Source organism: Argopecten irradians, chromosome 5, assembly GCF_041381155.1.
Source record: "Argopecten irradians isolate NY chromosome 5, Ai_NY, whole genome shotgun sequence".
Taxonomy (NCBI): domain Eukaryota; kingdom Metazoa; phylum Mollusca; class Bivalvia; order Pectinida; family Pectinidae; genus Argopecten; species Argopecten irradians.
This window is the reverse complement of record NC_091138.1, coordinates 6,909,923-6,937,507: the sequence shown is the minus strand read 5'-3', so window position 1 is coordinate 6,937,507 and position 27,585 is coordinate 6,909,923. Positions and strand designations below refer to the sequence as shown.

Genomic DNA, 27,585 nt, shown 5'->3' with positions numbered 1-27,585 from the left:
TGTAGATATGATTAGTGAGTTTATTACGTTACCACAACGTTACCACAACAGTGGGGAATATTGGCACGTGTTTCTGGCGATCATAAAGTACTGATGTTACATCTTAAAGTGTCATTAAGGGCGAAATAAGTTCACAGCTGGTGATATATAGCATCAGGTCATTACCGTAACATGCCCTTATATGGTACTTAATTGTTTTCCATGTTATAAAGCTAATTGTTAATGTGTACAGTATCTATAATTATTGATCGAAAGGTAGATCAATGAGACGTAACTCAAAAATAAACAACCATTGTGTATATTGTCAATATATATTAACACTACACAACCAATGAAAAGCGATTTTAAAGCGAATATGTACAGTATTCTGTTTAATAGATATAGTAAGCACCCTGTCCTCCTTAAAGTTGCTACTAACAATCCAAAGCATAGAACACTTTCCGTATCTCCCAGTTACAGATAGTACATTTGATTTACAAAGACGACAGTAAAATGATGAGTAGATATATATAATGACATCAATAGCCATCCGGGTATCCAGCCTTTCGAAAGTCACAGTTAGCGGTTATATCGCCTTCCTGAAGCTGAAGTATTCCCTGTACTACCGACCCGGCGCTATTGGAAACCGTTATGTTGTGGCCTTTACTACGGAGTCCAGACAATATCTCCTGAAAATGGCGGTTAAAAATAGGTTTTATATTGTCGTACATCAGAGTCATATACAAACAAATGATATTCAATAAAGAGAAAAAAAACCTTAGAATAGATCATCTTTACCTGAGGAAAACCGTTTTCAACACTTATTTCCTTCGGTAGAAGCTGGTGATGGATCCGACGATGGTCTATGGCTTCTTTGATACTCATACCAAACATCAGTGTTTCTATCGTTACCTTAAACAGTAAAATGGTTACAAGTCCCAGGCATTACTAAATTTCAACTAAAGTATATAAAAAAGGATAAAGCAACAGAAATTGGCTATATAAGGGGTCTCCATTTGGTTACAACTAATACGTGAATATAACCATATGGTATAAGATTGTCTCTATGAAGCTGGTGATTCAATAAGATGGTCTTTATAAAGCTGATGATTCAATAAGATTGTCTCTATAAACTGGTGATTCATTAAGATTGTCTCTATAAACTGGTGATTCATTAAGATTGTCTCTATAAAGCTAGATATTCAATAAGATGGTCTCTATAAAACTGATGATTCAATAAGATGGTCTCTATAAACTGGTGATTCATTAAGATTGTCTCTATAAAGCTAGATATTCAATAAGATTGTCTCTATAAGCTGGTGATTCAATAAGATGGTCTCTATAAAACTGGTGATTCAATAAGATGGTGTCTATAAACTGGTGATTCATTAAGATTGTCTCTATAAAGCTAGATATTCAATAAGATGGTCTCTATAAAACTGGTGATTCAATAAGATGATCTCTATAAAACTGGTGATTCAATAAGATGATCTCTATAAAGCTAAAGATTCAATAAGATGGTCTCTATAAAATTGGTGATTCAATAAGATGGTCTCTATAAACTGGTGATTCAATAAGATGATCTCTATAAAACTGGTGATTCAATAAGATGGTCTCTATAAAACTGATGATTTAATAAGATTGTCTCTATAAAACTGGTGATTCAGTAAGCTTGTCTCTATGAAGCTAAATATTCAATAAGATGGTCTCTATAAAACTATAGATGTCTCTATAAACTGGTGATTCATTATAAGATGGTCTCTATAAAACTGGTGATTCAATAAGATGGTCTCTATAAAACTGGTGATTCAATAAGATGGTCTCTATAAAACTGGTGATTCAATAAGATGGTCTCTATAAAACTGGTGATTCAATAAGATGGTCTCTATAAAACTGGTGATTCAATAAGATGGTCTCTATAAAACTGGTGATTCAATAAGATGGTCTCTATAAAACTGGTGATTCAGTAAGATTGTCTCTATAAAGCTAAATATTCAATAAGATGGTCTCTATAAAACTGGTGATTCAATAAGATGGTCTCTATAAAACTGGTGATTCAATAAGATGGTCTCTATAAAACTGGTGATTCAATAAGATGGTCTCTATAAAACTGGTGATTCAATAAGATGATCTCTATAAAGCTAAAGATTCAATAAGATGGTCTCTATAAAACTGGTGATTCAATAAGATGGTCTATATCAAACTAAAGATTCAATACAATGGTCTCTATAAAATTGGTATTCAAGAAAAGTGTTAACATCAATTCATTCACTATTCATAGGGTCACGGAATAAACTAGGGACTCACATTTTCTATTGTTTTAATATTACATTGCATGTCATATTCTATATCCTTGCTTTGAAGACTTAATGAAAACAAATATCATAGGAATTAGGGACAGAAATACAAAGAGGTGGTCCCCATGCAATCGAAAACAAGCCACTAGCACTGTAAATGACTTGGGGTGTTTTCCATGTTGAGGAGGTAACTTGACTTTAAGTACAATCAACTGACCATGGCCGTGGACGTGGTGATTTTAGTACCACCGGACGCTCCAACCACCAGTCTGACCACTCCATTACTGTCTGTGACGATACTCGGACACATAGACGACAAGGGACGTTTGAATGGCTTGATGAAGTTGGCTGCCGAGGAAGGAACGCCGAAATAGTTTGTCGTGTTAGGAGTTGAAAAATCGTCCATTTCGTTATTAAATATGATTCCTGTCCTTGACCCGACGACCTTAGAACCAAAACTGTAAAATAATTGTCGTATCAAAATTACTGTACGGGTTTTAACGTTTTTCTTTCGGTACTCATATAGTCAAATCATTGTATTAGGCTGCGCCATTTTTGATAAGAGAGTTTAAAAAGAACAAGAAAAAAAGAACGGAAAAAAAGAAAAGATGACACCTCAGTTAAATTTTATGTGAAAGACCGCAATTTATGAATCAAAGATGGCCAAACGACACATGTAAAATTATTATTGTATATAAAACAAACTTTTGTAGTTCATATCTTATGTTCACTTCTTCAGTTTACACCTAAATATAACTAATGAAAAACACAAATATTTCTTAGGAGCTAGAATTCAAACTTACTGTAAATTGATGGTACTTGTGACCGATACAGCGTCCCCGTTAGGGGCGAGAACTGATAAATGCGCCGTGCTCGTTTTTGTGACGTCATAAAAGGTAGGGCCGTAGAACATGGTGTCGTAGGTTCGCTCATCATTGATCTGAGATCGTATGTAGGCTGCAAAACTTTTTGAGGTCATATTGTTCACCAGCTGCAAAAACATGAAACGTTACTAATTAGGTATTACACAGTATACGTAGTTTTATATTTTGAATTATAGACTTTGAAATGTTAGTAATCTGGTATATTACACAGTATACGCAGATTTGTATTATGAATTATAGACTGATAAATGTTACCAATCTGGTATATTACACAGTATACGCAGTTTTGTATTTTGAATTATAGACTCTGAAACGTTACTTATCTGGTATATTACACATGTACAGTATACGCAGTTTTGTATTATGAATTATAGACTTTGAAACGTTACTAATCTGGTATATTACACAGTATACGCAGTTTTGTATTATGAATTATAGACTTTGAAACGTTACCAATCTGGTATATTACACAGTATACGTAGTTTTGTATTATGAATTATAGACTTTGAAACGTTACCAATCTGGTATATTACACAGTATATGCAGTTTTGTACTATGAACTATAGACTTTGAATCGTTACTAATCTGGCACATTACACAGTATGCGCAGTTTTGTATTATGAACTATAGACTTTGAAACGTTACCAATCTGGTATATTACACAGTATACGCATTTTTGTATTATAAACTATAGACTTTGAAACGTTACCAATCTGGTATATTACACAGTATACATAGTTTTGTATTATGAATTATAGACTTTGAAACGTTACCAATCTGGTATATTACACAGTATACGTAGTTTTGTATTATGAATTATAGACTTTGAAACGTTACCAATCTGGTATATTACACAGTATATGCAGTTTTGTACTATGAACTATAGACTTTGAATCGTTACTAATCTGGCACATTACACAGTATGCGCAGTTTTGTATTATGAACTATAGACTTTGAAACGTTACCAATCTGGTATATTACACAGTATACGCAGTTTTGTATTATGAATTATAGACTTTGAAACGTTACCAATCTGGTATATTACACAGTATACATAGTTTTGTATTATGAATTATAGACTTTGAAACGTTACCAATCTGGTATATTACACAGTATACGTAGTTTTGTATTATGAATTATAGACTTTGAAACGTTACCAATCTGGTATATTACACAGTATACGTAGTTTTGTATTATGAATTATAGACTTTGAAACGTTACCAATCTGGTATATTACACAGTATACGTAGTTTTGTATTATGAATTATAGACTTTGAAACGTTACCAATCTGGTATATTACACAGTTTACACAGTTTTTATTACGAATTATAGAATTTGAAACGTTACTAATCTGGTTTATTATACCTCAAGTGAGAATCCTGCATTCTGATTGGTCGAGAGATATTTGGTATTTTACACTATCACACGGCGGGTAACATTAGAACAATAGGAAACAATAGACACGTTCATAGCAACCCCCTAGCAACGGGTGATAGTGTATTTTTGACAGTGCAAAATATTAACCGCCCGAAAAAGATGCGCATCTTTGTTTTTGAAGCGACGCTTCAAAATTTATCTGGAGCTATTTAGTAATAGTTTTGCCAAATTAGTCTGTTTATCAATATTTTTTTTTTCAAATTTAGGAGGGAGCTTTCCGTTTACGCCTTTTCGCTTACCGTCCAAGCTCTATATGTTTGTTTTTATGAACCCGTCGGTGATTAGGTGAACGAAAGACATGCGATTTCAAGCGTCTTCGTGACGTTGCTAATGTTGTAAACAGACGACGGGACGAAACCAGAATTCATTGAGAATGTACAAAAACGTTAAGATTTAACAAACGCAGGAGACAAGACAACAAGAATTTTCACTAGAGGCTTATTGTGAGTATTCTTTTTATAATGCAATGATATTTAGCGCTACTGAGAAGAAGCTGATATGCTATTCTACTGCCAACGGTGGCTGTTGCCTTTCGCTAAAATCAGTTAAAATGTTTCAATACATTGCAAATACTTGAAAACTAGTTTTGTTTCTAGACTTTTGGTATAATAAAATAAATACTACCTGCATTAGAGGGTGACAGTGCCTAGTGTCACCCTCTAATGCAGGTAGTATTTATATATGATTAGACTTCAAGTAAGAATCCTGCATTCTGATTGGTCGAGAGATATTTGGTATTTTACACTATCACACGGCGGGTAACATTAGAACAATAGGAAACAATAGACACGTTCATAGCAACCCCCTAGCAACGGGTGATAGTGTATTTTTGACAGTGCAAAATATTAACCGCCCGAAAAAGATGCGCACTCGTTTCTTTTTTCGACGCCATCTTTGTTTTTGAAGCGACGCTTCAAAATTTATCTGGAGCTATTTAGTATAGTTTTGCCAAATAAGTCTGTTTGTCAATAAAAAATCATATTAAGGACGAAGCTTTCCGTTCCCGTCTTTTCGCTTACCGTCAAAGCGCTATATGTTGGTTTTCATGAACCAGTCGGTGATTAGGTGAACGGAAGATATGTGATTTCAAGCGTCTTCGTGACGTTGCTAATGTTGTAAACCGACGATGGGACGAATCCAAAATTCATTGAAATTAGCAAAAACGTTAAGATTTAAACAAACGCAGGAGACAAGACAACAAGAATTCTCACTCTATGCTTATTGTGAGTATTCTTTTTTATAATGCAATGATAGTTAGCGCTACTGAGTAGAAACTGATATGCTATTCTACTGCCGACGGTGACTGTTCGACTTTTGCTAAAATCAGTTAAAATGTTTTAATAGATTGCAAAGACTTGAAAACTAGTTTTGTTTCTAGACTTTTGGTATAATAAAATAAATACTACCTGCATTAGAGGGTGACAGTGCCTAGTGTCACCCCTCGGAATATCACTGTCACCATCGGCTTCGCCTCGGGTTACAGTGATATCCTCGGGGTGACACTAGGCACTGTCATCCTCTAATGCAGGTAGTATTTATATAATATTACACAGTATACACAGAATCATAGAATTTGAAACGTTACCAATCTGGTATATTACACAGTATACGCAGTTTTGTATTATAAACTATATACTTTGAAACGTTTCTAATATGGTATATTACATAGTATACACATTTTTTATTACGAATTATAGAATTTGAAACGTTACTAATCTGGTATAGATCTATTACACAGTAAACGTAGTTTTGAATTATTATGAATTATAGAATTAACTAATGGCGAACCTCCAGGTTTGTAGTTATATATCGAAGATGTGACCTATCTCCTACAAAACTTAGCTTTGTTACGTGTAAGATGTTTTGTGTCATCCTATATTATTTTTTTAAATATTGCAATTATGTATTATATTGTTATAGCTACAAACTCAAGCGAAAATACTGGTTCTCGTTAAAGATTATACAATTGTATGTAATCTGGCATGTTTGAACTATTAAGCAGGAATATGAGCTATATATATATGTAGTCACGCCCTTACTTCCAATCCACTTGTCAGTTAAAGGTCAATGACAGATTTTGAAATCAAATCTACTGATCATCTGAGATGTCTGATTTCCGTTACGTATTTTGACAGGTAACTGCTGTACCCGATAGCCAATCAGAGGTGTCGTCGAAGAAAATCACCAAAGTCATCATCTCATGTTTTTAACAGAATTACTGTTGTTTTGATTAGTATTTAACGGTTGCTGACCTCTGATAATTCCGTTCTGAATGCAGCGTCCTCGCCATCACCATCACCTAAACTGGATCTTTTAGCGTAGGCAAACTTGAATGCTTCTACAATCCTATGCCAGGCCAAAACTTCCTTCTGTGGCGTAGATATACTATCGTTGCTCATACCAAATTCTTAAAACAAGAATGGTTTATATCTTATAAATATGGAAATATTTCATCTCTGCATATTACAAAGTTACCTCCCTTGTGGACAGGTATCCATGGTCGCGTCATTGTTTTGTAAACGAAACGAAAGTCATTTTCTCTGAAAAGTATGACGTTACACTCGCAAACAAATAACGTCACAATCCTGATATACCTGCAAGGACAGATAACTCTACAGAGACGGAATATCTTCGTAAGTAATGCATGATCGTTTACACAGAAAAGTTTGTTTGTAAGTGACGTCATCAATGGGCTCTAACTGACTCTTCAACCACTATTACTCGAAAATAAACTATGTATGATTAAAGTACTATTATTATAGGGTATATTGAATCCTTTCCTTTTTCGACGACTTACAATTTTCAATAAACAACTTTCAGACAGGAAAATGCATATATGTACGTCGCGTAGCCAGGCAGTGTACTTACCATCAATTACATTGAGTATCATCTCATAGACGGCGCCACTAGACGGTGGAGGAGGGGAGTAAACGGTCGAGTTGTCATTAAGGCGGATCACCAGTGGATCTTTGACTACAGCTGTGTAGTTACGTAGATCCTGTTCGGTTATTATACCCCCTACAATAGACAGAGCACGACAGATACTATGGGGGGAAGTAAAATAATTTAAAGATAAACGCCAAATGGCGGACTGTCCATTATCGTAGCCTGTTTGATATGATTTATGATATTTGTCTTAAAAGCTGCAGCTCCAGCATATATGTATTTACAACATTCCACTTGATGATTAGTTTTGATCAACCACAGTGGCAATACTTTACAGACTTCTTATCACATTATACAATTATTTTTATGTCGATATTCTACCCCAGGCTTACCTCTATATCTACATATAAAAGAATACTTTTCTGTCAAACCTCGACGTTTTTATTACAATTTCTCAATTATTTAACTCTGACATTTTGAAATTAGTGCGAGGAATACCACGACTGAAAGTTCATATTGCATTTCAGGACCGATCGGTCAACAAGATAGCCGACAGGCCGCCATCTTGGATTTAGTAAAATAATGTTATCGCTATTTCTCGGAGAGTGCTGATGGGATCTTTCTCAAAATTTGTAGGTTTTCCTAGCGCCCTAGTTGCGCACACTGCATTTAGGGACTGATCGCTCCGTCAACACGACTGCTAACAGGCCACCATATTGGATTATGATTGCCAGAAGTTTGAAAACAGAGAAAAGATCCAAAGATCCCTCTTTCATTTTTCAGATATAAATCATTATTTGGCGGACGCCAATATCCCTCTGGGATCTCTTGCTTCATTTCATATTGCATGATGTTTATTGTTTATATAGAATTGAAATGGTCTGCGCCACTACATACTTATCTTGTTATTTATATAGATTGATGAAGGTAGAATGAGTTGCATATCAACTGACATTTGTTGTTAACAACTCTAAGAGTGTGATAAAAAGACGATAAATTACAGCTGTTTTCCGCCCATGACTTGGCAGTGATTGAATGGGCTCAAAAGTACCTATACATGTATCTATCAAGCCCTAAATTCAGTGGAATATTTTCTAAAACTCATTATACAGCGCATTTCGTTATAATAGGTTTGCTAAATTGCTTTACAGCTATTAAATGTAATACAATTCCTGCTGTACTATTGTATGAAACTGGTATATTTTTCACGTGGTAAGAGACACTACCTGCGTCCTGAATGTCCTGTGCAATGCTCTGACTCAGACTGCCGTTGTAGAACGCGTCCGGACCTTCATCAGCAATGACAGTAAAAGTCGCTGCAAGAGCAGGCCACTTCATGATTTCACCTTCTTTGAAGTAAAAACCTGTGTCAGGGTTGGTTAGTAGCCTCCTGGTTAGAGAAAATAATGTAAATATCTATTTTGATCAGTATTTATATACATAAAAACTATTCAACTTTCATATATTTACCCTAAATATTGCAATGTAGCAGCGATTAATTGTGAACTCTTAACACATTATATAGCCTCTTATCATCACACACCTCAGCAAAAACTTTTATAACTGTACGTCCTCATAAGGATGTACAATTCCAGCCAAACTGTTTTTCTATATTAAACTCTTTTCGTGCATTTTTGGAAATAGGAATTATGGGCGTAAAGGGAAATGGAAAAATAATGTCTACTAACAGTACTACAATTGCAACCACCTCAGTCAAGAATATGTTCAAAGAGACACCTAACCATTACAGGTAGCAAGGTGATAATGTAAACCACTTTACGTTCGCGATTGTTCTCGTCGGTTTTGAGTCCGAGCTCAAATTCAAATGCTTTTATAATAATTGTGTAAAACGCAGCATTACATGTAATTCATGTTTGCCTAGATCGAATTTTTGTGTTCCCGAATATGATGAAATGAAGGTAAAAAAAAAAAGAAACAAAAGACGCTAGGTATTGTCTACCCTACAACAGTGGTATGTTAATTATCCTCGCTTAAATAGCCTCACCTGAGATTGTCGTGACGGGGGTAAAAACGAGCATTGGATTGTATGGCTGCCGCTAAGGCACGATTTACTGGCATGCCGTTTCGAAGAAGACGGATGGTGGGCTGAAATAATGCTTTCCACGGCAGTTTACCACCGAGTTTCCAAGCTGTATGGAGTCCTTTGATTTCTCCGGGTATTCCAACAGCGATGCCACCTAAGAAATATATATCCAATTGGAATTTAATCATAATGAACCTTTAAAATTATCATTTTGGTTTTGCTCGTTCAAGAAATATATACCCAGGTAGTAAATGATATATCAAAAAAAAAAAAACAACAACAAAAAAACAGCGCAATCAAAATGAAAACTGAAAAGATTTTCTCAGCAGAACTTTAATGCTAAATTATCCTCCCTAGTTTGAAACTTTTTGTAGTAGTTTTCTTTAAAGATGCTCCACCGCTGACAAATCGTATTTTTTCACTATCACAAAGAGGAGCAGACGATTTAGTATTTTTCTTCAGTTACAAAAAGTTACTAACTTTACACCATTACCACCATTGAAATGTTTGAACTTCTAATTTTATTTTAAGCTAAAAAAATATGAAAAATAATTAATTGCATCCCGAAAAATTCCGTGGCACTATATCATATATGGAATGAAGTACTGATTGCCCATGCAACAAAGGCAAAATAAATTATTTTATATTATTTATTTGTGTTAATTAGACAGATATATACATGATTAAACAACAATTATTTTTCAAATGATGAATATCATTTATGCTCTGTCGGCGGTGGAGCATTTTTAAAAAAGAAGACTCGGAATAACGACATATGCTACCCCTACCCCTTAATTTTGAGCCACCAAATGCACCATTTTCAGCCATTTTTGTCAATTTTAACCCTTTTAGAAAAAGTTCTGGTATAACACTTTTGTCACTATTTAGCATATCATTGGGAAAGGGTTGTTATTTTTAAATTTGGCAGAAAAATGGGAGGTTCGTGTGCATATTTTGCCCGTTTTAAATGGACAATTCACTCAGGCTAATTATTTTACATAACCAATAAGCAAAATATGGCATAAATGTATTGTTCTACATTTATTATGAAACATATAACATAAAATATTGACAAATTCCACGTCATTGTTTAGTATTTTAATTGATACCGTAGTAATTGCAAATCGTTGATCAATACGATTAAGCAGGTACAATATGTACGCTGTACCCATATCCGAGCCAAAGTTACGCACGTTAAACAAATGGACAACATAAGCACTGTGGAGGTGCTAAAATGTTTTTTAGGCAAGACAATTCACCTAGTAAGGCAAACACACTACTGTCAAAGCGGTTTGAGCAATTCTAGACAAAAGTAGCATTACTCTACAAGCAAGGGACAGGGTTCGACATACAAGATGTTCGACCACAATGTGTACATTTCACACGCATTTCACCACCATGGGCTTTTCTGGCATATCACAGTAAAACCGACTGATCTAATTTCCATTAGAACTGGGTTTTTTTTATACATGTATATGTATAAATTTTAATGTTCCCTTAGACTAAATTGTCCCTTTAAATATTTGTTATTTTTCAATATTTAAAAGTAAAACAATAATAGTGCTCAAATTACCATTAACTAAAAAAATAAAGAGACAAAAGTGTTTCATTTCACACATCAATACTCCATAGTATAATTACCACGAACCTAGGAAAGATTTACAGCAAAACTTAACTCGATACAGCTAAAAATGCAGGCGCAGGATGATTTAAGTAAAAGCAATTGCTCTACGTAAAGCATAAAAAGACACAATTTCACAATGGTCGCTAAATAAGCCATTTCCTAAAATCCCTGTATGAAAAAATCTACTGAAAATTGAAATGATTTTTTTTTTTAATTTGCAACTGGAAACTTGCTAAATACATTGATCATTTGTATTTGAAAATCTCAAAACCTTTTTAATCTATGTCGAAACGAGATTTCAAAGAGACTAAAACTTCAGAAGAATACATCCTTAAATCGAGTTCATTGAATTGTTTTAAAACAAAATGTACTACGGAAACCGCCCTGAAATGTAATGTGCCATGGTAGTCGGACAAAACTTGTTACGGAATATCGCCGTCAAGTGTAATGTGCCTCGGCACTCGGACAAAAACTATTACGGGAAAGGAAAATCGCTCTAAAATTTAATGTGTCATGGTACTCTGACAAAAACTGTTTCGGAAAAGGAAAACCACCTTCGAATGTAATTATGTGCAAGCATGGGGCTCGGGTTATCACTTACCGAAATTTAACAACTCATTCAGCCAAGGATTCAAAGAGAACAACCAATGTTTAAACTAAAATTTAAACTATGATTCAATATGAGTTAAATTTAAACCAATGATCCAAAAGTAGCTGAATAAACGTACCTTCTACGGATGACTGATTGCCAACATACATATCCTCACTCGCTGATCGAGGCGCCATCTCACGGGCGATTACTGTATAGGCCGTATTGTTTTCTCTGAAGATAGTACATGTGTGAAAGATCAGAATTTCATCAACCTTACAATTCATTTCATTAGCATTCTTTTATAATTCTATCAGACTACAAATTTTCTATGTTGTTATCTTGTTACTAGATAATATTTCGAGTTTGTAAACCCTTTAAAACACGTTCCTAATTAGCTTCCGTACATATACTTTATTTGTTAATTATCGTCTTATTGCACATGAATACCCTATAACTGCATTATACCTCATGTATTCCATATGATACATTGTTTTATATAGACTTTGTAATTCGATCCTTTTGACTGAACCATCAATATGTGTTGATGAAATGTGTTGATATTAAACTTGATTAACAACGCGTACCTGTTATATATGGTCATAAAGTGGCCGCCACCAATACCACAGCTGTGTGCGTTCTGGACACACTGGCAAAGAAGTGCGGCTATAGCGGCATCTACGGCCGAGCCTCCCTGGCGAGCCATAATATCTCTGGAAAAAATAAGATGAAGTATAAAGTAAATATTCCTATCTGTATTACCTGCCATTTAAGATCTCATATCATCATTAATCAAAGATGTTATATTTGAAAAAAGATGGTCTACATTTATAGCAAGTTGCCATATGAAAATATGTCAAAAATGATACTTCGATTGTCTGTAGATTTTTTATACATGAATGTTAAGAAATGACCAATCTGGCAGCCAGATAGAGAGGTTAAATTTCACTTTTGTACTTCAATATTTCCACTTAAATGAGATGATAGCTTTAGCTTTAACAAGTTCGGTTTTGTTGTAAATATTTTCAGTGTTTGTTTGTTTAATTAATTATGTAAGGACGGCCTCCCATGTATGCGATGTGTTGCGTGTATGTGTGCGAGGTGCGTGTTTTGGGAGACTGGTATGTTCGTGTTGTGTCTTCTTGTACAGTGGAACTGTTGTACACTGTGATGAAAATATCAAGCATTTAAGTTTGAAATGATAACCTATTGGTGTCACTTTCTTACATTTATAATGAACTTAAAGTAGTTTAAACTTTTCCCAAGAAATGCTGCAAAAGAACTTTAGTAACGGAACATATCAAGCAGAATAGCGATATTTAAGAAAAAACGTCAGTCGTCAGAAAGTTTTCTGTGATGCGTTGAATCTGTCAAAATTGTCAAAAAAATCGAGGTATTTTTATCTTCAAACTTTAGGGGATAGGGGCATTATTTTACAAGTATTGATCCTATCCCCTACTTTAGGGGATATGGGCAACATTTTACAAATATTGAAAGGCCGCGGTGGCCGAGTGGTTAAGATGTTCCGACATATTACCACAAGCCCTCCACCTCTGGGATGCGGGTTCGAATCCCATGTGGGTCAGTTGCCAGGTACTGACCGCTGGCCGGTGGTTTTTCTCCGGGTACTCCGGCTTTCCTCCACCAACAAACCTTACATGACCCTAGATGTTAAGAGGACGTATAAATAAACAAACCAATGTTTTTACAAATATTGACTTTTTTAGTACGAGGAATTGTTAAACCTGAGAAAGGTGATATTCCTCGAGGCCGAAGGCCGAGGTAAATATCACTTTTCAAAGGTGTAAAAATTACTGTTATCCTGAAGAAAAAGAATATGATGACTGTTTGTCAATGTGTGATATTATTATTTTCTTAAAGAAAGCATTGGTTTTGTTAATTAATTATGGAATATCTATACTCATCAGACCTCAAACTTGGAAATTATTGCTTTACGGTTTCATGATGTACATGCTCAAAACAGCGAAATTTCGGTAACACGTGAAATAGCTACATTTGATTCACAACAGCTCAAATTAAGCAAATTACCATAAGATTTTTATTCCATTTTCAACTTTGGCATGTACTCCTATTTCCAACAACCTTTATTAGTTTTAAAGGTTAGTCATCAGAAAAATGACTTTTCACCAGAGCAGATCCTTGAATAAATTAGATTATTAAAATAAATAGATAAATAAATAGACAAATGGAGCAAAGCATTAAAAGTTTACAATCCCTTAACTAATCAGAGATCCTTGAATAAATTAAATTATTAAAATAAATAGATAAATAAATAGACAAATGGAGCAAAGCATTAAAAGTTTACAATCCCTTAACTATAAACCTCATTGACTCATAATTAGATATTCTGATTTAGGTCAATGAAAATGTAGTTCATGTTATTACTGACATTGTACCTTTGATTCAACAACTTACGTGCCGACAGTAGAACAGATACCAGCATCAGAGGCCACAGCTCCGTAGCGGTAGAAGCCCTCTTTGGATGGAGAAACAAACATATTCGATTGTGTAGGCGTAGGAGGAGGCTGTGACACCGCTGGCGTTGAGATTTCGGGACATTCATTTGACAGTTTATCGGACACATTGTGTATATACAGCCCTAGTCCCACTCCAACCCCTGCGATGGCTATACAGATGGCGACTGTAGCACACAGAAGGTAGCGGCCGATTGGACCATAGTTACTTCGACTGAAAAATCAAAACATGTTTTGTAATTACTGATCGGCCAACGAAAACAAAATAATGAGATATCTTTATGACTACACAGAAAAGGGGCGATAAATACGACGTAATGCCGAAATAGTAATATTATTGGGAATCCTCTCCCTTCCAAGTCAATGTGATATAATATAATTGTATTTCATAGCAATTAATGCGTAATTTAACCAAATGTATAGACATGCTTAAATATAATTTAAATATGCTTATCTGTCTTCTTGGCAAACTTTACTCGGAAAGAATCATCTTGGTTTTCGCATGTTCCGCTTAAAGATACATAGTGCAGATCACAGGGACCTGGAACGATTTTTTTACTAACAGTAGCTCACTTACTTTAACCATCACCGCCATGTTCATTTTTCTCTCGGAATGCTTCTCGATTTTACATATCGTGACTGCATTATGCAAATCATGTAGTGTTGTGCTTGTCGGTGAAAGCGAAAAGCGTTCCGAAGAACAAATAAACATGGCGGTGATGGTTAAAGTAAGTAAACTACACGATGTTTAAATGGAGTTTCTACAAAGCACCGGTCATGACACCTCCAAAGGAGATTATGGATGACCACAGTTATGGGTACTGTTTACCACCGCAAGCGTAGATTTTGTGATTTTGGCATGGTTTTTGAGGTACCCATTAGAGGCGAGACGACATTTCGACAGGACAGGGAAATGTCTACCTAGGAAATTTTTCGTAAATTTCCCGATTCATCAAGTCATAACTTCGTCAATACTTGGCCAATTTTGTTTATCAAGCACTCAATGGAAAGATAAATTATTTCTCTTTAAGGTAAGATATACCCGTACGTCAATGGTGTATAAGGCCCATTTATCAAAATAAGCACGGTTTTGAATAAATAGGTACGTATTTCTCGACCGCCGAGTTCATACCCTTGATACTATAACATATATATGTTTACTGTTAGTCAAAAAATTTCATGCCATGTCCCTGTGGTGCAGATATTAAGCATACATGATTTGTTTATACGGATATTCCCATGCCCCTGGAGGAATTTCCTACAGCACGAAGATATCACTGTCACATCACCCATCAAATTGCCATACTTAACGACACCAAAGAAACTCCATATGTCAAACAAATACTCAAATTTAATTTCTGCACGACATGATTGCGTTCATTTATTAACCGAGATCAGATATGTTCATAATGAATCTAGAAGTATTTCTTAAAGCTGACAATGCAAGTTAAAAACATGCATTTGAAATTAAAAAAAAAATTATTAACGAAATATTTTTTTCAAAAATTGTTTCCGAGACATCCCTAGTTATGACAGTGTGGTATCTAAGGAAGTGGCAGCCATTTTTCTTTTGCTCTGCTTAGTAACCTTCACTGGCCAACCCCCTATATAAAGCACGGGACACTTGACACACGTGTGTCATTCTAAACATGTCTTGTCTCAGATACACATGCCCCGATATTGAAAATAACAATGTCAAATTGAAAATAAACATTGCACTAACCTGCCAATATTTCATTGAAGTAATAGATGAATGTGTTGTCAGCTATATCCCAACATATGTCCAATACGAACTAATAAAACATTTCAATATACACGAAGTTTTCCACGTACATGTACATCGACACGTGTGTGTCCTTGATAGTTGTCGCTCGTTCGGGTCAGGTACGTAGTCACGTGTATACGGTCAGTTGAGTGCATCGGGTACGATGACATACGTGGAGATATGTGGACGGATTATTGTTTGGATTTCTATTCACTTGCGTTGAAATTTTATTTTGAGAAACATCTAAATGACAACTTAGAGGAGTTGACATGTTAATTGCTAAAAAAATGTCCCATATAGTTTTACAGGTGAGGGTTTTGTTTACCTATTTGTAGGTGATATATACTGTGGATTGCTAGGTGTATAGGTACATGAATGAGCGCACGTGTGTCGATTCACGCGCTTTATATAGGGGTCGTAGAGTCGTCGGAATGTAAAACAAAAATGGCTGTCCTCAACCGGGGAATGTCTCATAAACGATTCTTGAACAACGAGTATACTTATTTAAAAAAAATCATTTTAATAATTTCAACTTGCATTGTCAGCTTTAATCTAAAAAAGACATGAAACTGCCGAAAATCTTCTATTGCCTAAGTAATCATGCCTAAAAAGAACAAATGTTTTTATAATAATGGTAAAGTCGATTTATGTGTGTCATTTATTAAGTAATTTAGCATAATTTGATGGTACGATTATACCTGAGGCGTGTCCAGGATGGATGGCGAGCGCTCGGTTCTGAACGGACAAGAACGGAGCCCTGTTTAGGGATTTGTAAATACATATTTATGCTGGTAATAGTGCCAAAACAGGTGCACGAGAGACCACCATATCGAGTGAGCGCTCGATCACCCGAAGCTTCCTGAACACGCCTCAGATTTGTTCAGCTGAATTGTACAGGGGTATGCAGTGTATTCAACTTAGAGGAACGTCTTGGTTGTTATGCTTAATTGGAACGGGTTCGCCAAATGGAACATGAATCACGAAACATGATATTGTTCAACATGCTGATATCCATTTTAAGTTGATCAAATATTTGAAAAGCTGTTGATGTCAATTTTAATGCTGTCCTACCTAACATAAGTTCGGACCAGCAAAAATCATTAACATTATACATTATCTTGTATTCCCTTGTACGAATCCACGTGGATCTTTGGTAGTTACAGTTACGTTAAAAATGAAAAAGGCTAAAACTTAAAGAGTCATTTCTGGGTTTTTTAAGAAGTACTAACCTAGATTGATCGTATGGACATTTAAATGCTTATCTTATATTTCGGCCCAGACATACCAATACGACGTTGGTTACTTATATTTCGGCCCAGACATACCAGTACGACGTTGGTTACTTATATTTCGGCCCAGAAATACCAATACGACGTTGGTTACTTTTATTTCGGCCCAGAAATACCAATACGACGTTGGTTACTTTTATTTCGGCCCAGAAATACCAATACGACGTTGGTTACTTATATTTCGGCCCAGACATACCAATACGACGTTGGTTACTTATATTTCGGCCCAGAAATACCAATACGACGTTGGTTACTTTTATTTCGGCCCAGAAATACCAATACGACGTTGGTTACTTATATTTCGGCCCAGACATACCAATACGACGTTGGTTACTTATATTTCGGCCCAGAAATACCAATACGACGTTGGTTACTTTTATTTCGGCCCAGAAATACCAACACGGCGTGGGTTACTTATATTTCGGCCCAGAAATACCAATACGACGTTGGTTACTTTTATTTCGGCCCAGAAATACCAATACGACGTTGGTTACTTTTATTTCGGCCCAGAAATACCAATACGACGTTGGTTACTTTTATTTCGGCCCAGAAATACCAATACGGCGTTGGTTACTTTTATTTCGGCCCAGAAATACCAACACGGCGTTGGTGAAGCACGATAATCGTCGTTTAGTTTAACAACAAGGTGATTGTGAAGCATTTGACGTAATTTTGTGACGTCAAAAAATCAGAAAGTGGAACTTAACGTACCCGATCGGTCAAAAATTCTTCGTACGAATCAGACAGACCGTTTTTATATTATTTTTTATATTGTTTTCACTAGCCCGCATAAGCCTAATGACAGATATTTACACTTGCTTGCTTGGTCACTATACCATAATACTAGCCGATTTTGTTTACCATAACTGCATGGTAACATTGAACTTTGAACTTGCGTAAGAAAATGTTCTATGCAACGTAAAAGGACTACTTTTTTTAAACAAACACATGGCTTTGTTTACATTTTGATGCAACATTACGTGTATATTGTTGTTTTTCATAGAATTTTGGAAAAATGTAAACAATAAATACATGTTTTATATTTATATATGATTCAAATTTTTTTTAATTAAAGTGAATAGTCGGGCAAAGGAAACCAGTCTAAATGCGTTCTTTGGCCTTCCAAAAGTCCTTGTATACCATAATGATGGTCAAGTTCTGCTTACGGTGTCCAGTTTTGACCATTGAAATTTTGGGGAAGCCCCATGTAAATTTAGCACAGTTCTAAATATAAATTCGCCAAACTCTTTGAAAACGAGGCTGCGTGGAAATGTCAACATGGACATGTGTTTCTCAGTCGTGTCGGTTTCGCTTCGTGTGATAAACCACTAATGCGGTATGTAAATTGTTGTTTTGAGATGATACATTTGATGCAAATGAAGTATTCTTACATTAATGACAATGCTTTGTAATCATTTTTCGATAAAACCATCTTTATACATGGAAATCGACACAAATATTCGGCCGATGCAGAGATGGGGCCCCGGCAAGGGGCAATTATTGCAGCATCGCATTCGTCGTGTTTTACATCAACCGAATCATGAAGGTTAAATACAAATAATCGTAACATAATTTCCCATTTAAAACCACACGAAAACGTTCCATACAACGTCCATGCATGTAGCTGTCAAAGATGTGAAAATAAATTAGCTCATACATAGATATTTTACAAGTACAATATATGTGTTCAATTATTCGTGTAGTTTTTTGCAGAGATTTTTGCAGAGATTTAATTAAATATTTGAGTTCTGGAGAGAGATGACATGAATGTCCAGCTGGAAGGAAAGAAATTTTTATGATGTATATGTATTGTACAATGTATATATGTAAACGTACATTCCATGTAGCTGCTATAGAATTACAACTAGGAAATTCTCTCAAACATTGATAATATTTAATTCTTCACATTCATGTAGGCCTATGCTGTGAGAATTAACACATCATATATATTTCCAGAAAACATATAGGCCTACATGTATGTTACTTTCCTTTTCTGTTGTTTCATGTTCTGTTTTGTGCTCTGGAGAAAAAGATGATTGAGGTGGAAGAAAAGTAATTAATTAAGAGAAATGTGTACCACAGTACTTTGTCTGTAGCCGAGGGGTTCTATACTGTTTTAATAGTCCAGTAATTAATAATTAAATTGAAAATTTCAAAATTAAGATGAAATTGTAAATTCCGTTTTTGAATGAAGTGGTTCCCCTCCTTTGAGAGTACACAGTGTGTATACCCTTTTTGGTTTTTAGGAATAATACCTGAAGAGGAACCTGAAATAACATGACAATCAATTAGGTATGTGTGTGTTGGGGGGTGGGGGGGCTAAAAGACAGAAGAATCATGAGGTTGGGAAGTTGTAACTTGGGTGGGGGGTTGAAATATAGAAGAAATAGCTACAGATAACTGGAAGTGGAAGGGTGCTTTATCATTGATCTGGTCATTGCATATTTGGGGTTTACATGGCTTTTTTTTGGTTATTTAGTCTCATTGATTTTGGAGCAACTTTGAATCCATATGGTACTGTATATCTTTCTTTTTTCCATGTGTAGCTATTTCTTCTGTATTTCACCAAACCCCCCCCCCCCCCCCGCCCAAGTCACAACTTCCCAATAGGTACCACTTTTTTGTTTAGAACTCAAATCAAAGACAGATGTACATAGTACTACATACTACATTTTAGTCTATGTGTTTGTAATCACTGTTACTACAGTATTAATACATAAATGGTCTATGTACAAGTTACACATAGAAAATAAATGTGAAATTTGGTTCAGACAAAAAGATTTGTAACATTTCAGATAACTTGCTAGTTTTATGGTTTTATTTATATGTTGAGTCTACTCTCTTGTAAAGTAGAATTTAGAAATCCTAAGACAATGGTATATATATTGCTATATGTAAAAAAAATCCTTATATTTTAAAAGTAATTGAAAAGCTATCTCACAAGCCCTGACAAACAAATGGGCAGGCATATGGATGCAAGAATTATAATCACTGGATCTAGAGGACTAATATAAACAAATATTTCAACAAAGTTAAACAATGAAAAAGTATTGCATCATAATTTTATTTAATGATTACAGTTGAAAGGAACATTTAATAAATTAATACTGTTTAAATGTTCTGTTCGTGATCTTCTAGGTCCATATTAATATTGGTAAAGTTTACTTTCAAGAGCACTCAAATCAACATTCTTCAGTCTTCATATGATGCTAATTGTATGTATATGTATACATACACTTGTATACAGGTCCAAGGGATGAAATTTCTGTATTCATGTCACTATGCATGCATGGTGCCTGAAAAAAAAGAACCAACAATTTTTTATATCTGTTGAATATGACAAAAATTGAAATGATGAATTTCAAATATATATAAATGAATAAATGTAGGTTCATTCTACAGGTTTTTTTTTTATTATAAAGAAAACATTTTATAAGTTGTGAATGTGTCACTGATGCATTTGATAGAATCAAATATTGTTTCAAAAAAGATACAAAATTCATCATCTATAGTTCCAAAAAAAAATCAGAATAATTATAAATGATACATGGCTGCAGTACATTTCAACTTTGTAAAGTTTGTCATATACACATGAACCAGGTACAGTTGTAATAAATATACAAACACTATTTATTATTATGACCAGAAATAATACTGTATGTGTCCTCCAAATATATCTAAAGAACAAGCTAAAACCTACATGTACATATGTATACGTGTATATCAGAACATATACAATACAATTTTACCAATTAACCTACAATGTAAATCCTACATACAATGTATGTGTATATAACACTACCAGAACATGTACAGAACAATAAATTTACAAATTAAAAATCTATAAATATATACATCAGAACTGTATGAATTGAGCGGTAGCATAATATTATAGATTAATTGAAACAAATCTTAGTTTGATAATGCACTAGCGGTTACATTCTAACTGTACATGCATTACAACGGTACATTTTATAAATATACAGGGCATTCATTACCCCTAAAGAGGCCCCACGAAAGAACCGCTATTTACCCCAGGGTTACGTTTTACGCGATTGGGGAACAGGTATGAAACATGTGACCATATGTGACCACTCATTCATGAAAAAAAACTGCTAGGGACTATTTACATAATGATCAAAATACGAAGACTCACTCACTATCAGCTGAGCAGGGAGTACCGGGTAGTAGGCCTAGGTACGTACAGTAGCGGTCCGGAGCCGCGTGCTCGTTTGAACTGTTCTCTTCACTATAACAAGTTGTATTAACACTCTCCATGCGTCGTAATGTTTACCGAGTCATTTGTTGGGATTGTCGCTGCTCCATTGCCTTTCCTTTCGCATTTTAGGTGAGTCAGTTGGTTGTTTTGGCGGAAACCTTTTGGTTCAAAACTACGGTAGCCATGTTTTGTTTACTACGGAGAGTGGTGGATGTTGCGCATGCGTTAAGGTTGAACTGCACTGATAGCCGGTCGGGAGGACGCATTAGGATTCCCATAATAAATATTAATTTCTTCGCATACAGAGCGATTTTGATGGGAGATTTTATTTTTCTATTTCATAAGAAATTATACTGGATATATTAACACCATTTTACCGATTTTAGCCCTTCTTTGCCCGACTATTCGCTTTAACAATTGTGTAAAGAAACGGAAAAATATCCCGACCGGGGCGACGTGCTTTCATTTTTTATTAAAAATGATGGGTGTCAAATGTAAACATTACCTCTGTGTCTGTGTTCGTCATACGATCTAGTCTTTTGGGTGGACGGGCGGGAGACCTCCTGATAGAGGTCAGTTATAAACATATCCTCTTGTCTTTGTTCTTTGAGAATTTAATCATGTGTATTATAAAACATGCACCGCTAGTAATCCACGTGTTGACAGTTACGCGTCACCACAAATACATTGTATCCATCGAACACAAGTGAAGTTGTTACATCTATCGATGGCGATGGATATAAGCGTAGATTATATAATCACATGGCTCCGAAGGATGTAATATCGTCAAGTCAGACGACAATCTCAAACAAATTTAGCTACTTGAACACTGGTGTTTTGACAACTTCGGAAAACTCCACTGTGTAAGCGTGCGTCAGCCTCGCCTCGCTGCACAATAACGGTCACCGAGTTCACACATGTGGCCGAGAACAAATACTTTATGTTATTACGCTATATATGAACTTTTTTGCAAAATTTAATACCTACTTAAAGTTCTGATCTGATTAAATAAAATTATCTCTTAAATTTACTTTGTTTGTCATGTTTATTTTACACTAAAATATTGAACTTTTTTGTCGTCGCGGATGAATAATTCTACCTTACGTGCAGCGTCATCATTCGCTGTTCAATTGAGTAAGCTCCTCCCACTTTTGACCGACTTTTATTGAATAATTACGTCACTTTCAAATGACGATTTTATTGCATAAAATATAAATAAAAAGTCGTGTGAGTGTAAATATAGGGATTGGATTTCGTTTTTATGTTAACCATGCTTGTATGGAGCAATTCCTCTAAGAATATATTCAATATGGGGCGCTTCTTGGAATAGACTTTAGTGTTAATCTATCTGAAATTCCAAAACATAATTTCGATCAAAAAAACTAGTCAAACTGAAATCACTTATCAAGACATAGAGAAGGAGATTACTGACTCAGATAGGTAAAGTTTTCCTGATAAAATCCTCAATGATACCTCAGTTTAACCATTTATTTATAGCATTACCATATCCTGATGATCAGTTTATAAATACACTAAATACTATTCTTTTTAATTTTTTTGTGGAACATTAAAACTCACAAGGTAAAGAAAGACACAATCATTAAAAATTTCTATGAAGGGGGCCTCAAATTGGTAAGGTCATTTATAGATGCTTCGAAATTGGGATGGATTTGAAGATTACTCAAAAAGTCAGGCAAATGGCAAATTATTTTAAAAACACACATTGATTTTAATATGCTTTCACATTGTGGTCCTGATTTTGTAGGGCTATGTTAAACCCGTATTAAAAATAAATTCTGAAAAGATGTTTTTCTAGCATGGACAAGGTTTAATCTTAAGGGTGATATTATAAAAACACAGAAAAAGAACATTAGGAAATTTCCTCTGTGGTACAATGCTAATTTGACTATATATAAGTTTCTTTCTAAGGTCAAAATGGGCAAGAGAAAACATGTAAAGACACAATGAACTCAGAGATTTATATTCCACTCAATTGTCCGGTAGATTCAATGGTTGTTTGGCCTCAAGGGAGACAAAAGCATGTTTTCTTCAAGCCATTCTTCTCACAATGTTCAATACACTGTTAATGTGGATTGATATAAATTGTAATGCCTCCATAAGTATGTATATGGCATATTTTTAGACTCTTACATATGTCGATATGTAGGATAGGGATATTCTCCCGGGGGTGGGTGTGTGTGAGTGTCGATACTTCATACGTCTGGATCACGTAATTCAATCTCTATGAAAACTGTTTCAAACAAAAAACCCCATAGGTCTGTATCACGAAATTCAATCTCTATGAAAACTGTTACTAACACAAAACCCCATAAGTATGGATCACGAAATTCAATCTCTGTGAAAACTGTTACAAACACAGTACCTCATACATCTGGATCACGAAATTCAATCTCTATAAAAACTGTTACAAACACAGTACCTCATACATCTGGATCACGAAATTCAATCTCTATGAAGACTGTTACAAACACATAACCCCATAAGTATGGATCACGAAATTCAATCTCTATGAAAACTGTTACAAACGCAGAACCCCATAAGTCTGGATCACGAAATTCAATCTCTATGAAAACTGTTACAAACACAGTACCTCATACATCTGGATCACGAAATTCAATCTCTATAAAAACTGTTACAAACACAGTACCTCATACATCTGGATCACGAAATTCAATCTCTATGAAGACTGTTACAAACACATAACCCCATAAGTATGGATCACGAAATTCAATCTCTATGAAAACTGTTACTAACACAAAACCCCATAAGTATGGATCACGAAATTCAATCTCTGTGAAAACTGTTACAAACACAGTACCTCATACATCTGGATCACGAAATTCAATCTCTATAAAAACTGTTACAAACACAGTACCTCATACATCTGGATCACGAAATTCAATCTCTATGAAGACTGTTACAAACACATAACCCCATAAGTCTGGATCACGAAATTCAATCTCTATGAAAACTGTTACAAACGCAGAACCCCATAAGTCTGGATCACGAAATTCAATCTCTATGAAAACTGTTACAAACACAGTACCTCATACATCTGGATCACAAAATTCAATCTCTATAAAAACTGTTACAAACACAGTACCTCATACATCTGGATCACGAAATTCAATCTCTATGAAGACTGTTACAAACACATAACCCCATAAGTATGGATCACGAAATTCAATCTCTATGAAAACTGTTACAAACACAGTACCTCATACATCTGGATCACGAAATTCAATCTCTATGAAGACTGTTACAAACACATAACCTCATACGTCCTGATCACGATATTCAATCTCTATGAAAACTGTTACAAACACAGTACCTCATACATCTGGATCACGAAATTCAATCTCTATGAAATCTGTTACAATCACAGAACCTCATACATCTGGATCGTGAAATTCAATCTCTATGAAGACTGTTACAAACACATAACCCCATAGGTTTGGATCACGAAATTCAATCTCTATGAAAACTGTTACAAACACAGAACCCCATAAGTCTGGATCACGAAATTCAATCTCTATGAAAACTGTTTCAAACAAAAAAAACCCATAGGTCTGTATCACGAAATTCAATCTCTATGAAAAACTGTTACTAACACAAAACCCCATAAGTATGGATCACGAAATTCAATCTCTGTGAAAACTGTTACAAACACAGTACCTCATACATCTGGATCACGAAATTCAATCTCTATAAAAACTGTTACAAACACAGTACCTCATACATCTGGATCACGAAATTCAATCTCTATGAAGACTGTTACAAACACATAACCCCATAAGTATGGATCACGAAATTCAATCTCTATGAAAACTGTTACAAACACAGTACCCCATAAGTCTGGATCACGAAATTCAATCTCTATGAAAACTGTTACAAACGCAGAACCCCATAAGTCTGGATCACGAAATTCAATCTCTATGAAAACTGTTACAAACACAGTACCTCATATATCTGGATCACAAAATTCAATCTCTATAAAAACTGTTAAACAGTTCAATCACAGTACCTCATACATCTGGATCACGAAATTCAATCTCTATGAAGACTGTTACAAACACATAACCCCATAAGTATGGATCACGATATTCAATCTCTATGAAAACTGTTACAAACACAGTACCTCATACATCTGGATCACGAAATTCAATCTCTATGAAATCTGTTACAAACACAGAACCTCATACATCTGGATCACGAAATTAAATCTCTATGAAGACTGTTACAAACACATAACCCCATAGGTTTGGATCACGAAATTCAATCTCTATGAAAACTGTTACAAACACAGAACCTCATAAGTCTGGATCACGAAATTCAATCTCTATGAAAACTGTTACAAACACAGTACCTCATACATCTGGATCACGAAATTCAATCTCTATGAAAACTGTTACAAACACAGTACCCCATAAGTCTGGATCACGAAATTCAATCTCTATGAAAACTGTTACAAACACAGAACCTCATACATCTGGATCACGAAATTCAATCTCTATGAAAACTGTTACAAACACAGTACCTCATACATCTGGATCGTGAAATTCAATCTCTATGAAAAGTGTTACAAACACAGAACCTCATACATCTGGATCACGAAATTAAATCTCTATGAAAACTGTTACAAATACAGAATCTCATACATCTGGATCGTGAAATTCAATCTCTATGAAAACTGATACAAACACATAACCCCATAAGTCTGGATCACGGAATTCAATCTCTATGAAAAAGTTGTTCTGCACAAAAACGCGCTACTCTTTATGTGGCTGTGGCAATAAGTTGGTTGACTGTAAAACAGTCAGAAGTAATGATTTTAAACTTACCTCATGTCTGCTGTTCGGGTCATTTATATGTTCCTGGGTATTAGGTATACGTCTGATAAAATCCCGGCTTTACTTTGCTGGTCTCTTACGATTTTACGATATCAGCAGATTACTATTGTTCAAAGAAAATCACTTAAGATCATGGAATTGACAACGTGACGGGGATCTCAACGAGTCAATCACTGGTGAATTTAGCTTGTGTATCTGCATATTACACCATGTTATAAATCCCCAGAAGTCATACACCTGTCAAATAAATGCTCTTGGTAAACAATTAAGTGAGATCAATAACTTTAACAATTGATGAAGACTTGTAATTATCTGGAGTATCACCAGGCCTCACACTTTGCTTAACAGTACATATAGTGACCGTCCGGGACAGACACGTCACTTTTGATATACATCTATGTACAGGTAAATTCCACCGTCGGTAAGTCTAAACAATATCCGCCACCTTATAAACCTTATCCATGAACTTCTTAGTGTCAAAACCGAAGTGTGTACATCCTACAGGATACCTGACGATGGTAATACCATGTAGATTAGCAGTTCCCCGAGTCACCGTAAACTAGGAATTCCAGTGGTATTATTAGACGTAATTAAGAAACAAAACAGGTAGAGGTGATAATCCCTGACTTACATAATAATGACCATCCGCATTTGTAGGTGTGTACAGGTAATCCTGATAGATATACAGGTAAATAGAGGGTAAATAATAAATCAACTGTTCATTAAATAATAATGCTGATATCATGTGTAGGTGTGTACATGTAATCCTGATAGATATACAGGTAAATAGAGGGTAAATCATAAATTAACATTATACAGCATACTGTTCATTAAATAATAATGCTGATCTCATGTGTAGGTGTGTACAGGTAATCCTGATAGATATACAGGTAAATAGAGGGTAAATCCTAAATTAACATTATACAGCATACTGTTCATTAAATAATAATGCTGATCTCATGTGTAGGTGTGTACAGGTAATCCTGATAGATATACAGGTAAATAGAGGGTAAATCATAAATCAACTGTTCATTAAATAATAATGCTGATATCATGTGTAGGTGTGTACATGTAATCCTGATAGATATACAGGTAAATAGAGGGTAAATCATAAATTAACATTATACAGCATACTGTTCATTAAATAATAATGCTGATCTCATGTTCCCCGTGATCATTCCCTAATTATGACTTCGTTGTACCGT

General features: G+C 35.0%; 1 protein-coding gene across 1 annotated transcript; it reads right to left on the bottom strand.

Annotated features, from left to right (window-relative positions):
- LOC138322739 (glutathione hydrolase 1 proenzyme-like) lies at positions 1-26,953 on the bottom strand. Its single transcript, XM_069266820.1, has 12 exons — positions 26,372-26,953; positions 14,178-14,450; positions 12,329-12,454; positions 11,881-11,975; positions 9,490-9,682; positions 8,711-8,874; positions 7,467-7,616; positions 6,851-7,005; positions 3,080-3,267; positions 2,494-2,734; positions 778-891; positions 1-668 (listed from the first exon to the last, which is right to left on the bottom strand). The coding sequence occupies exons 1-12, from the start codon at positions 26,392-26,394 to the stop codon at positions 519-521; spliced, it is 1,872 nt and encodes a 623-aa protein (XP_069122921.1). The 5' UTR covers positions 26,395-26,953; the 3' UTR covers positions 1-518.
- Positions 26,954-27,585: the final 632 nt, after the last annotated feature.